The sequence below is a fragment of the Haliaeetus leucocephalus genome, unplaced genomic scaffold (assembly GCF_000737465.1).
Source record: "Haliaeetus leucocephalus isolate CR32 unplaced genomic scaffold, Haliaeetus_leucocephalus-4.0 Scaffold228, whole genome shotgun sequence".
Lineage (NCBI taxonomy): Eukaryota > Metazoa > Chordata > Aves > Accipitriformes > Accipitridae > Haliaeetus > Haliaeetus leucocephalus.
Window position 1 is genome coordinate 10,976,281 of NW_010972664.1, and position 13,730 is coordinate 10,990,010.

General features: G+C 37.7%; 1 protein-coding gene across 1 annotated transcript in view; it reads right to left on the reverse strand.

Moving 5' to 3' along the window:
- Positions 1-13,365, reverse strand: part of NSUN3 (NOP2/Sun domain family, member 3) — a 20,139-nt gene extending 6,774 nt beyond the window's left edge. Inside the window, exons 1-5 of the mRNA XM_010567278.1 lie at positions 13,283-13,365; positions 12,952-13,061; positions 11,025-11,368; positions 9,377-9,531; positions 8,740-8,861 (exon numbers count right to left, since the gene is read on the reverse strand). Of these exons, the coding sequence (XP_010565580.1) occupies positions 8,740-8,861; positions 9,377-9,531; positions 11,025-11,368; positions 12,952-13,061; positions 13,283-13,297 (746 nt within the window). The 5' untranslated portion in view covers positions 13,298-13,365. The remainder of the gene's footprint in view (positions 1-8,739; positions 8,862-9,376; positions 9,532-11,024; positions 11,369-12,951; positions 13,062-13,282) is intronic.
- Positions 13,366-13,730: the final 365 nt, after the last annotated feature.

Genomic DNA, 13,730 nt, shown 5'->3' on the forward strand with positions numbered 1-13,730 from the left:
CAGAAATAGTGTGGCCAGCAGGACCAGGGAGGTAGTTGTTCCCCTGTACTCAGCACTGGTGAAGCCGCACCTCAAAGACTGGGTTCAGGTTTGGGCCCTTCACTACAAGAAAGATATTGAGGTGCTGGAGCATGTGCAAAGAAGGGCAATGAAGCTGGTGAAGGGTCTAGAGAACAAGTCTTATGAGGAGTGGCTGAGGGAGCTGGGGTTGTTTAGCCTGGAGAAAAGGAGGCTGAGAGGAGACCTTATTGCTCTCTACAGCTACCTGAAAGGAGGTTGTAGTGAGGTGGGTGTTGGTCTCTTTTTCCCAAGTAACAAGCAATAGGACAAGAAGAAATGCCCTCAAGTTGTGCCAAAGGAGGTTTAGATTGGATATTAGGAAAAATTTATTCACTGAAAGGGTTGTCAAGCATTGGAACAGGCTGCCCAGGGAAGCAGTTGAGTTACCATCCCTGGAGGTCTTTAAAAGACGTGTAGATGTGGTGCCTGGCACATGGTTTAGTGGTGGACTTGGCAGTGGTTGGTTAACAGTTGGACTTGATGATCTTAAAGGTCTTTTCCAACCTAAACAATTCTATGATTCTACTTGCAATCAAGACCATAAAGAAGCAGCACCATTGTCAGCAGCTAGTATGTGTAACTTAAGCTTTTATGTTGCATGCTATCATACTACACTGCACAAGTATGAGGTTACTGTTTTAGTACCATAAGATAGTCAACACATAGCAGAAAAGACTAAAATTGGTGAAATGCATGACAATCCATTAACATGCCCTATTTACCAGGAAAGGCCTGTATACAAAATCTCCAAGGTTAGTTCTTCCAGGAGATGATATAAAACAGTGTGCAAAAGAAGTAATTACTTTATAGAACTGCAAGTGCTATCACATGTTTGTTACAAGACAACATACATGCTGAACTAAAGAAAAAAAAGTCAGCCCTTTTCTGGGGTTCTGAACATAGCTTTAGTATATATCAGCATATCACAGTTTAGGAGACTTTACTGATATCAAATAGTCCAAAATTTTAATGACATTTTCAAATCATCACTAGCTTTGAATTACAATAGCTGAAAAACTGCAGGACAGATTGAGATTCACTGGCATATAATTCTATAGAAATGTGATGTTTTTCCACACTTATTTTGAACTATAGACATCACTTTATAGCCACCAAATCCACACTTAAATCTTTCCAGCACAGTAGCGCAAGACACCTCTGTAATCCAAACAAAAAGGGTGGTTGATGTCCATCCCATTCAGGAGGTACTCTAAAACAATTAACACACACAGTTTGCTCCCCTCCTCATTGTAAACAAGGTTTTAAGAAAAAAGAAAAAAGGAAAAAGTATTAGCAATACTTCATATTTTTGCAGAGTGTGTCTTTCGATACAGGTTCAATGGCACATATAGTACTAAGGAAGTCAGAGGTACAAAAGATGCATTAGAGTAATCTATCCTAACCCCTTGTATTACAGGAGTACTGGATGAGATTTTTTTAAAGAAATATGTTATTTTAAAGCAGTTTAGTTTATTTCTCAAGATTTACTTTAAATCTAACAACGGAGGAGATGCTAACAATAAACTAGGGAAAACAGAGCAGTATTATTATTTAATATCTCAGGGAAAAAAAGACCACTCTAGAGCCACACGACAACTCTAAAGGGAAAAAACTCTTTCATGCAACTAAACATACTTAGCCAGAACCCAAAAAGAGGATTTTTCACACTTACAGAAAGTTAAAACATGATAGGCTGACATTTTGTTCATTCTAAAAGTCTTGGAGTCTCAAACATCCTTTTAAAAATAGGCAGACACTAAATATGTATTTCATACTACAGCTAGCACCTACATGTCCAGCCTATTCCTCCTGTGCTTGGGTTTATGTTGCATGCCATTGGAAGGGTCAGCATTAATTATGTTAATCATTCAACCATTTTCAGTATTAAAGTAAAAAGATTACCTATATTTTAGGGCAATTTTAAAATAATACAACACTTCAACAGTGCCATCTTTTGGCAACTGGGATGTATTTCTGCTCAATATGCAAGATAATGTCTGATCAGAATAAAAACTACCATACCAACCCTTTTATAAGCTAGTCAAGAAACAAAGCATCTCAAGATGCATTTGCTTTTATCCTCAATCCTATTCTTTTTATTGACTAAAGATATTACACATTTCTTTCTTCCTCTTACAAGAGTCCAGATACATCGTGGTAATATGGCCTGCAAGTTAAAGGTTTTGCTTTTATTTCTCCAAACCAAGTCAAAAAAGGTAAGGAAATTCCTCCTGTGTCAAAATACTGATTTTTTTTAATGCTTTGTAATGGGCAGTGACAGAGGTGCATAGGAGACAGAGACACTAGTTTAGGTATTCACTCCCTCTGCTTCTCTCTAAGTAAGCTTTGCTACTGTGGAGGGAGACATTGCAGTTCAGTATAACACGGTAGCAAGATGAGAAACATGAAGTGAACTGCTTTTTTTAAGCATTAGGATTGGACTATAAATAAAAGCAGACATAGCCACCAAAAAACCCCACCCAAACAACCAAACACCACAAAATCAAAAAACCCACTCTGTTCTGCTCTAGCCAAAATTTGTCCCCAAAATTCTGATAAATAACATTTCTATAGCAAACAACTTTAAATTCTTCTAAAGCAAAGACCAAACCTTCAGTTTAACATTACTGAGCTTTCTCCTCTAATGCATGGTGACTTTTGAAATACTTATCCTGTTAACACAGGGCTACAAGATATCCTTTGCAATACTAAAACTGCAGTGCCTTTGTAACAGTAATAGAGTGGTTTATTTCCCATTCTCAGATTTAAGAGCCACAGGCGCCAACACAACACTCAAGAATTTTGCTTCCACTCTCGACGTTGCAGCTGCCTTGCTCACTCACATGCTGGGTTTCCACACACTCAGTAACACTAACAGCAGGGCTGTTTCTAGCTGGCTATCCTCCAACAGCCAGAGGCAGTCCACTGTAAGAAATCTTCAATCCTTCTGTCATTTCAGTCATCCCAGAATTACCTTCTTACCTTATACACTCTCAGAGGTCCATCCCTCTTCCCAACTTAAACTTATTATTTACACGACGCCCAGGCAGAACCTTCTCAGCTACAGAAGGGAGAACAGAAGAGAACATGGAGCCACAACAGTGGCCACAGCACTCACTCTTTGTGAGAAATTCAAACCAACCATGAGTCTAAAAAACTCAGTAAAATGACTCATACCTCCAGCAACATAACCAACAGTGTTTTGGGGAATGGCACAGCGCAAACATGCCATGTTTATGCATACACAATTAGAGTAAAAACCAAAGCCTCCTTGTCCAGTCAGCAGCTATCTAACCATTTTCATCCTGAGGGGCAAGGATGCACAGAGAGTGAACACGGTTTGCACAGCAAGACACCCTGGACAGCATGCCCAATTTGGAGGCTGGGGCCAGCAGTCTATATAAACTATTCAGCTTTTCCAGCATATAGAGTGGTTAAAGAAGGAATCATCCACACAACCCATATAAGATTTGTTGGTCCAACACTTGCAATTCTAAAAAAATTCCCAGTGGAGCTAACTGACTAAATGGTTATGGATAACGAGTGGATTAAATGGGCAGCTACAGAAAAGCAAAATTCCAGGGAAAGACCTGAAGAACAGTGTGATGAAGCCATCCTGAATGTGATTTTCTCCACTTTCCTATGTGCCTTTTTTCCCTTCTCCACAGAAAATGGCATCCACTTTACTACTTTCCTCAGCTCACCTCTCCTGCTCCAGTACCGCGGTTCAGAATTCCCTCGGTCACTCCAAAACACCCCTGAACTTCACCCAGGGAGGTCCTGTGCAGGAGTCCCACGCACACTGAAACAGAAATCTGTGACACAAGATGGCTGCTCTATTTCTGGAGGGACTCCCTTGTGTTTCTCCTTCCCTCACGACATTCAGCCCTGCCATCCTTTTAATGCCTGACACAAACTCAAGCAACTTCTATGATGGTAAATTTTTTTAAAGGTTCGAGACACTGGCTCTCCTTGCTTTTGCAATGAACGTTAAAGGCTGAGATTTTTTTCATCAGTAGCAAATCACAAACAAAACTGAATCACTTTGCCTGGACAGGACAACTAGCTAAATGCAAGTATCTTCCTTTTTACTTCATCATTACACATCCATGTGCTATAAAGGCTTTTGACTTAATCAAAGCAGAAATGGTACAGTGGTACCATATACTAAATATATGATGGTCTATTTTACAAAAAACCAATTTTTGCCTTCACTCTACAACAACAACAAACCCCACAATTAAGAGCATACAATTCCTCTTCTAGGTACATGTGGAACACTCCACATTTCAGTGAAAACAGAGGTGGCACTGAATGCGGGAAGAGGAATATCAGGATTTTTCCAGTAAATCACAGTATTTACTATAGACTATGTGAAAAAGACTCTTTTTTCAACACATAAATCTATGACTATATGTATTCTGTGAAACAACGTCAGTAATTTTCATATACCAGGGAAAACAGAGCAGCTGGTAACTTAAGGTTTGTTATATTTGCATCCTACGTTTCACCAAAAGTTTTACCATTTATTTTAAGATATATTTTCAAAGGTCTGGACTGGAGAAAATAAAGTGGGTCCTGTGGCATGTAGATTAGCCTTTAGAGACTTCGGTTGCCAACTCTACCTGATGACTTAAGGGAAACAGTCAATCTCATTTTACTTCCCATGTGTGCAGACTGGTAAACCACCATACAAAGTGGCTGCATAATCAGCAGTCTCTGCTCCAGGACTAAAGCAACAAGACAAACACAGATCAAACGCTTTATGAAGCCGCTTGCACAACACCTGGTTACTTACATATGACAGTAACTGATGGTTTAGGTACCCTTTAATTCAGAAAAATAGGTTCAGAATACTTGGGTTGAGGTTTTTTTTATTTTTCCTTCCAAGTAGCACGTGCACAACCCTCCTACCTCCCAAGCTATTCAACGAGAAAGAAAAAATAAACCCTCAAAACTTCTGGTAACCTTTTCATGAAAAAGATCAGTAATTTCAAATACCATGTTATGACTGATATCCAAAGCAAAATTTGTTAGTACAGAGGGACACATTCATTTTGTCTCACTATTGTGCTCCACTTGCATAGGATTTGTAAGAGGAGATATGCATGTTATACAGAACCAGACAGAGTTCCTTAAAAATCATATTTATAAGCAAAACAGGGATTGAAACATCTCATTAGCTAGGAAGACTAAAGGGTTTTCTGGATTTCTCAAGCCAAGTTTAATGCTTCATCCTGAGTTCTGAAAAATGAGAATACATACACCTCGAAAGACATCAACTAGGAAAATGAGCACTTTGTACAGCTTATTTTGCCACCAGTAATCCAAAGCACACTTCAAACTTCTCATGCACCTGAAATCCCACAAATCTCTTAACTTTCTGTGTGTATGTCTTAGGTATTCAAAACAATCTCCCTTGTAGCTAACTACTAGGGAGAAAAAGAGGTGAAGAAGGAAAGTCAGCGAATATGTATCTTCTAAAGTTAGTCTGAACTCCTGTGGACCAGAACTCTATTAAACATCAATTACAGCTGTTTAATTACTTGGAGATGTTGTGTATAGAAGAGTTACACTAGTCTGAATGCCTTTACTGTGTTTTCTAAATTGCATCCTGTTGGAATTATTTTCAGCTGAACCCTAACACAGTTTCTTTCAGCTGCAGTAACTGGCCTAGGAATAATTACAACATCTGTAACAGTTTCACCACTAAGTTATTATGCACTTGAGCTTAATTCAAAATTTAATTTCTACCTGAGAACTGATAACACTGGAAAATTCACTTACAGGAACCACTGCATTTTGTGCTAGCATTCAGTATCAGGAAATGAACATTCCTTCCTTACTTTGCAATTTGTTTTCTGCATGAACACTCCAAATAACAACAAGATTTGCAGTGTGTTCTTGGATTATAGCACTCAGCAGGGAAGCTTTGGTTTTGGTATTAACAATCATTACAATCTCAGTTTCCTTCAAATCAGTGGTGCCCTCACTGCTTATAAAATTTGCTGTTCAGCATTTATGCCACTTATTTACATTTCAGATTTTATTCAGGCTGGAGTAGGAAAATCGTTGCATCAATTTCAACTTCTTCCATATCTTCATTCTCTGAAGCCTCTATATACTTAATAAATTACACTGTATTGCAAAAAATACTTTTCTTTCCTTCACTTCCTCTCTGATGTCCCCAGCTTACGCCCAAGCAGATCTGCTAACAAAAAAACCCTCCAAAACCAACAAACCCACACCCAAAAAAGAAAAAAAAAAGTGCAAGACGACCAAACTCGGAAAAACAGATTACAAGATTACAGGTGAAGCGCTTCCTTAAGAAAGAGGGAATCTTTACATTTTGGGCTGAGTGTCACTTGATAGAAATGAAAATAGAACTCCCCTCTGCATTTCTTTCTTCTCATTTGTGTCTTATCCTTATACTTAATACTACTGCTAAACTGAAATAATGCTTGGTCCTTATACTTTAAGCTTCATCTTCAAATCATACGTTATTACTTACACTACTTTCAAAAAAATTGCTGGGATCCAGCTTTATACTTGTTTTTGTTTTACAGATACAGGAACCAAGGTGAGAGATGCCCACAAGCATAAAGCACTGGGTAATCTGAACAGATAAGCCAGAGGTAGCTCTGCGTGAGCTGACTCACATAAAATGCAGTACAGCTGGATTAATGCAGGTTCAGCCTTCCTGAATATTACTGGAAGTATCAGAGATGGGATTCAAACTCAATTTTCATTTATAATTATGCACTCTAGCAATAAAACAAAGGCTTGAATAGGGTAGCATTCCACAATTTTAGTTTTGCCAAACTTCTAATGCACTTGCATGAATCATTTAGCCTTTCCTGGTCTCATTTTATCATTTCCTTTTTCCCTTTCACACAGGATCCAAGATATCTTTTCATTCTAAAATGATCAGATTAAAGGAACAATAAAAATACAGTGGACACCTATACCATTTACTGTATATGTCAAATATTTTACCCAATAACACTTGCAATCTCTAACTCTTGAACCTAACCACTTATTTCATACGCTCCAAAATCTTGTAAAAGACAAAAAAAATTCCAGCCCACATAACAATAGATTGGCCAATCTACAGAACTACTCAGTCCTATGTTGAGCAATGAAATTGAAATTACCATCCTTTTACTTCCATTTACTTATCAAAAGTATTTTGTCCTTACAAATCCAATTCTTATTGCTGTTGCTATAGTAAAGTATACTTTCAACAGAAACAAAGTTCTCTTCTTGATTTAGGAATAATTCAATTAAATCTGATTTGGGCTGACAGGAATGTCTCCTTTTTTAAAAACAAGGTTCCTGCTGTCATGACTTCTCCACTTCAGGATTACAATCTGGAGTGATTTATGCAAATGCTCAAAATTTCTCTGCATGATATATGCTTTCTTTTGGTAGGGGTTCACAAATTGGATTTTATATGTCAAATATTGAAAAGGAAAAACTGAAACAGGTCAGTGTTTTAAATGTGATTGATTTCTTCAAAGGAAATGGGTGACATGATGCATTACTGCAATAAGATACTCATATTTCTGTTATAAATCATAGGCTTTTGCTAGGCCTTTTTCAACTGGAAGTCATGCAAAAGTATCTTGAACTGCTGCAATGGGAACTTTCCATAAAAACTTTCTTTTTTATAATATGTTATTTTTCCCTCAATTTGCTCTGACAGATGGACTTCAGGTGGGACTGTTACTTTGCAAAAACCACTCAAGTCTAGAAGGTATTATTGGTAAATCACATTCCTTTTTTTTTTTTCCCCAGTGAGAAAAAACTGTGGAGTTTGAGATGCTTCACAAATGCTAGCCTATGGCTGGTATCATTAAAAAGTGTAATACATGACAACCTTGATTTGGATTATTGGGTGGATGTTCTTGAAAAATAAACAATCCTCTCTCCTGCACTGAACCCCACATTCTTTTACTTTTTTACCCAATTATGATCAGTAGTCTTTCTATGCAACAAATAGTCAAATGGGTATTAAATTCAAGCAGCATGTAAGAACGTGCAATAGTGGACTCAATCTCTTCACATAAACAGCCCAGAAAGCAAGTTCTGAAGCAGCATTAACTAGTGACCTAAGTGACATTTGGTAACCAGTCCTGACTTACAGCTCAGTTATCAAAAAGACTGTAATGAAGAACTGTAAAGGGTAATTCTGTGAAAGAACAACAACAACAAAAAAAGAAGTTTGGGAAAGAATGCCCAGCTTGGCAGGTTTATAGACTACTTTCACAGAGAGTTTAAAAAAACCTATTAAAAATTATATTTGTGTGTTTGCTTCAGCTGAGGAATACATCTGAAACTGTTTTAGCTGTGTCCACTGAAAATATTTTTATATGGTACCAGACTGTTCTGTGTCATCTGAATGGACATGTATGTGAATAAGCGAGTTACGAGGACTGTACAGCAGTATGGTAGTAAAGGACCTAGGCCTCACTGCTTATATTACCCCATACAAACTTCCATGTCCACATTAACCTAGATCAACTGCTTATTCTAAACAGCATTGCAACAACATATTCTTCACATTCTTTTCACATGGTGAAACGTGGTTTTGGTTATTAAACATGACAAATCTTGCCCCCATGTCACTTTTATTAATTATGAAAAGCTCCTTTAACAGTTTTCCTTTGCACTTCTCACCTTAGCAGCTGGAATTGTAGAGATGGTAACTCCTTCCTTTGCATTAGCCTAAGCGTAGCTTGCTGAATATCAGAAGAGAATAGCCAACTTCTGTCATTTGAACAAGGAGCATCAACCAGTACCTACACAATAAATAAGAGCAAATAAGACAATTCACTATAAGGATACTCACTTTCTGAATAGTGCGCCAAAAATCTACTCACTTTTGCAAATACTTAGAGCATCCTTATTATTTTCCATTTTAGGTGCAGAAATGATCTACTTACTATTTTGAGATGGTTTTATGGAGTTATCGGGGGTGGGGAGATAAGAAATTACTGCTCCAAAAGCGCCCTCTACCTGATTAGCTCTCCCTTGTTCCCCCCCCCTTCCTAATTACACATTATGCAAAGAACACTGCTGCAAGGTCTTCAGAATTCTCTACCAAGGCTAAATGGGTAACATCATCTAACACATGAATAAATGCATAACAGGCTTCATAAAGTGATTCCTAAGGCTCTGCAAATCCTGTACATGACCTTGGTTCCCCTTGATTTTTGTGGGGGCCAGAAAAAAAAGAAAATTAAAAAAAGAGCGACATAGGAAGAAAAAGCAGCAGAATGCAGAAATATAATTTGCTAATAAGTAATAATGTTACCTTTTCATATAATTCAGGCTTAAGATCTCCGATCTGTCTACCATCCAGTTTAGAGACTGTTATTAAGTTAATCAAAGGATATGGGATGAAGGATTCTATCGTCTGTTTCAACCATCTTGACCTCGAGTCATCATATTCGTTACAGTGAAACTGACCTTAGAAAATTAAAAAAAATGAAGTAAACACCCTAAAATAAGTCTTTATGGTTTTTTTTGGGTTTTTTTTTTTTTACAAATATAAGGAGCTACACTGATTTCAGAAGTTCTACTGTTTTGCCATGACTGCCATAGAGTTTACACCTCATGTGCTTATGTTATTGCACATTTTATAACACTGCTGAATTTTTATAAACCTGAGTAAATTTCAACATGCTCTTACAGAGCAATCCATAAATATTTACTAGCAAATATTTACTGTAGCAATAGACTTCCACAGTAAAACAAACTTTAAACATGATCCATATCCAAAGACCAGTGCTAAGTGAGTGCCTTTCTGGGCTCCTTGAGCCACTGTTTAAATGAAGTACCTGCTCCTTATAAATTAATTAACTGCCTTTTAAATAAATAAAACATCAGTTTTGCATATCCTAAGCTGAGAAGTCCAACCCGTTATTTATTTGAAATTTCAGCTGTGTTTTAACATAAGGGGTTTGGTTGCACTTACTTTTATAACAATGTAGCCAGAGTAGTTACCCCTTCAGAAGAAACACTGCTGTTGCTTGTACCCAGACCAGAAACACAGCACAATACTTTTTCCTCTTAGTCCTGTTTTCTGATTTAATAAAATTTTTATTTTCATGGTTCCACAGGTTGTCCTACACCATGTTTGCCACACACAATATGGTACATCTTAGCATTCACTGAGGTATATAAAGAATCAACTTCCTTACATCTTTCTTTCTCAGCAACAATTTGGTATCTTCAAAAGCAGCCATGGGATAAAAGTGGTTTTTTTCAAACCTTTTGAAAGGGCAATCCGCATTTAATTTACCTCATTGGTATCATTCCTCTAGAAGAGGGAGGGAGAACTAGCTGTAATCAACAGGTGCAGCTGGTTATAGTAATGGTCTCATCAGTAAGAACATAAGGTGCTGTGAACATTTTGAGACAATTACTACCCAAGCTAACATATAAACTTCGAAACAGCAATCACAGCTTGCTTTAACTCCCTGGCCTGGAAGAACTGAGCTGCTGCTTGCTGTTGCTTTCTAAACACTGTGATTATCTTAGTGCCCTTCTGCAATATCTAGGTGGACTGAGACACAGAACTTATTAAATACTGATATAGACCAATTCCTCATCATGAGCTTTCTCCCTCTGCCTAGATCTTGCATATTTAATTTGTTACGCTCCATTTTACATCAGTACACTTAAATTTACTTATACTATTTGCATAGCTACTCCACTTTTGTCTGTCAGTCTGCAGTAACCTATATTTAAATAACTACTGCATTTTTCATCCTCTTTAAGGTAAACAGACTTCATAAAAAAATCTTACTAAACAGCAAGGAACTACTTAGAATATAAATATAAATTGTTGTTTGGTTTTTTTTGCCCCCAATCCAAATCATGTACAGAACACAGGCACAACTGAAATAGCCCAGGCACAGAGCCAGGGATCAGCTTCTAAAAGCACCTCAATACATTACCTGGATAGGCACACTGCAGTATAGCTATTGATTTACCCCCTGGGGCAGCACAGAGATCCAAAACATCTTCCCCATCTTTCACTTCTAAGGCCAGCACTGGCAGCAGCGAAGCAGCATTCAGGAGATAATACTCTTTCAGTTTACCAGCCTGGTGCTTTTGTGCAGGGAATCTCCCAGGAGTTCTCCTGATGTAACACTTCAGCAATGCGGGAAGATAGGGCAAAGGTCCTTGAAAGGCAGGGTGATATCCCTTCACACCCAAGGTGTTCTCCAGTTCAGAGGACTGGCTGAACTTGTTAAGCAGGATGGCGTACTGCCAGCACAATGGGTACGTGAGTACATCTCTAGATTGAAAAAAAGAAAAGCTGTTTAATAACTTGGCAAATAAAATGATCCTTCCATAGTGTAGGAAGCCTTTTCTTACATAAGGGTAACAACCTCACCATTGGATGATTCTGGTACAATGAAAAAAGAAATCATTTTGATTAGATACGATTAAGAAAAGTATGCAGGAAAATAATTTTAATTTCAAGCCACCGTTTTCTCTAATTATTGCATTTAAAACACTAACTTCTTCTAAAACAAGATGTTCCCTATTTTCCCTAATTATTTAACAAATGACTGTAGAAGTTATAAATCATGAAGCATAATGGTCTTTCTGACTATAAAGTACTTCCCTAGGGACAAAGAACAACTGTAATATTAGTTGTAAATATCACAACATAAAGAATCACATTGGCTTTGCAATGGTTATTCCAGCCAACACCATAAAATGCAGTTTTTACAAGCATTCTTTTCTAAATTTTGTTTTATGTTCTGTAAACATTGAGCCAGAAAAACTTAAACCAATAAGATATGCCTGGAGAGAGTAAAAAAGCAGTGCTTATATGGTAAGAACACGCTTGCTCATATTTCAGTTCACTTTTTCAGACCTTTCTTACAAGGAATCCCCCCATTTTCTCTTTAAACTTCTCTCACTATTTTTTCATTTAGCCTCAAAAAGTACTTCTCAGGCATATTCACTGCCTAAAAGAGAAATACGCATTGATCCAACCTAAAAGAGTTTTTAAGTTAATTCACTTAAACTAATGCTATACATCTATGGTTTTTTTCTTTTTTTTTAACAATGGAGACACTTATTTTAAACTACTTTTTAATCCAAAGAGGTCACTCAGACGAATCACACAGTTTATAATACTCTGAACATGTAAGATGCTTTCTCCCTTCAAAGTAATGTGGCACTGATCATGGGAACACTCCTCATGCACTTTAGGTCTAAGTCAACTGATTTTGTTCAAATCCCTGTTGAAAAGTATATAAGCTAAGCAGTGAACTTGTCCAGAAGGGCTCTTCTGCTGGCTTTCCTATGAGCAACAACCACCAGCTAGCAAGGAAGGGAAGATGTCTTCTCTCAATATCACAGCCAGTTCTTTAGCAGCTGTGTAATCAAGGCCCAAATTAAGTGATAGCCTTTTCTGTACATGTTGCTAATATTCAATTTCTTCTGATGAAAGAAATCGGGGGATGTCCTTCTCTTCTAACATCTTTGTCCCAGTCTCTCAAGATACGATAAAGCTGTAGGAAAAAAACCAAACCCTAACAGCAGCTGTTAAGTATAAAGGGATGCTTTTTGGACCACATTTTTACAAAACAGTCAAAGACATAAGATGGCAGTCCTCTTGCAGTGCATATGCATACAGAAGAACAGAACCTTCATCACGTCCAAAATACTCAAGTCAACGAAAAAAACTAAAAAATTCCAAGTTTTAGTCTTCTGTTACTTACTGCTTTTACACTGAAAACAAACTACACTGAAAACAAACTGAACCAGTTGTTACAGTCCATGACTGTTTTCAAAGTTATTTTATGAAGCACTTAAAAAATAGCAGAACCTCTCCTCTGCCTCCCCCAGCTCCCCAAAACAGACCTGACACTGGTCCATGTATGTCCCAGTTCCGTTGTGTACTGCTTCTCAAAATGATCCAAAACAACTTGACAAATCTGCTTTTGAGGTTTCCCTTTTGTTTTATTTTCCAGCTTCAGAAATAGAAGGAAAAAAGAAAAGCAGTAAAGACAAACAAATGAAACCTTCCCTAGTTCTCATTAGAATTATTAAAAGAACATTTTATCAATTTAAATCGACTTAGTAACAGTGATACTAGGATGCTCAATCAAGGTCACATCATACATGTGATCAAGACGTAACAGAAATTTCAGAGAACAAACTAGTTAAGCTAGTGTACTCCCTCTGTCCCTACCTGCGAAGAGGTCATTGGAAGCTTGCTGATAATACTCCTCCATGTCCACTATGCTAATAATACGGTGGTTCCTGGGACTCTAATACACCAGGAGCAAGATAAGCAAGGTGTGATTATGATCCTGCACTACGATCACCTCTGCCAAGATGTACCCATGTGCTTAAGTAAAAGAAAGAAATTGATTTGAACCATTGTGGAAGTCAGCTGGAGTTGAGCCACAAAGCACCGCAATAACTAATTTATTCCAGGAATAAGGAAAAGAAAAAAAAAATCGGCTATGCTTTCGGTTCTTTTTTTAACCTATGAAAATTTTGTATTTTATTTGGGGAGGGAGAACTTTTAGTTTCTAGGCAAACTCGTGCTACTCAGAAGGAAAACCCGAAGGCAAGCACTAGGTTTTGGCTGACTTCCCCCGCCAAGGACAGGCGGCAGCCCTCCCCTCCCCTCC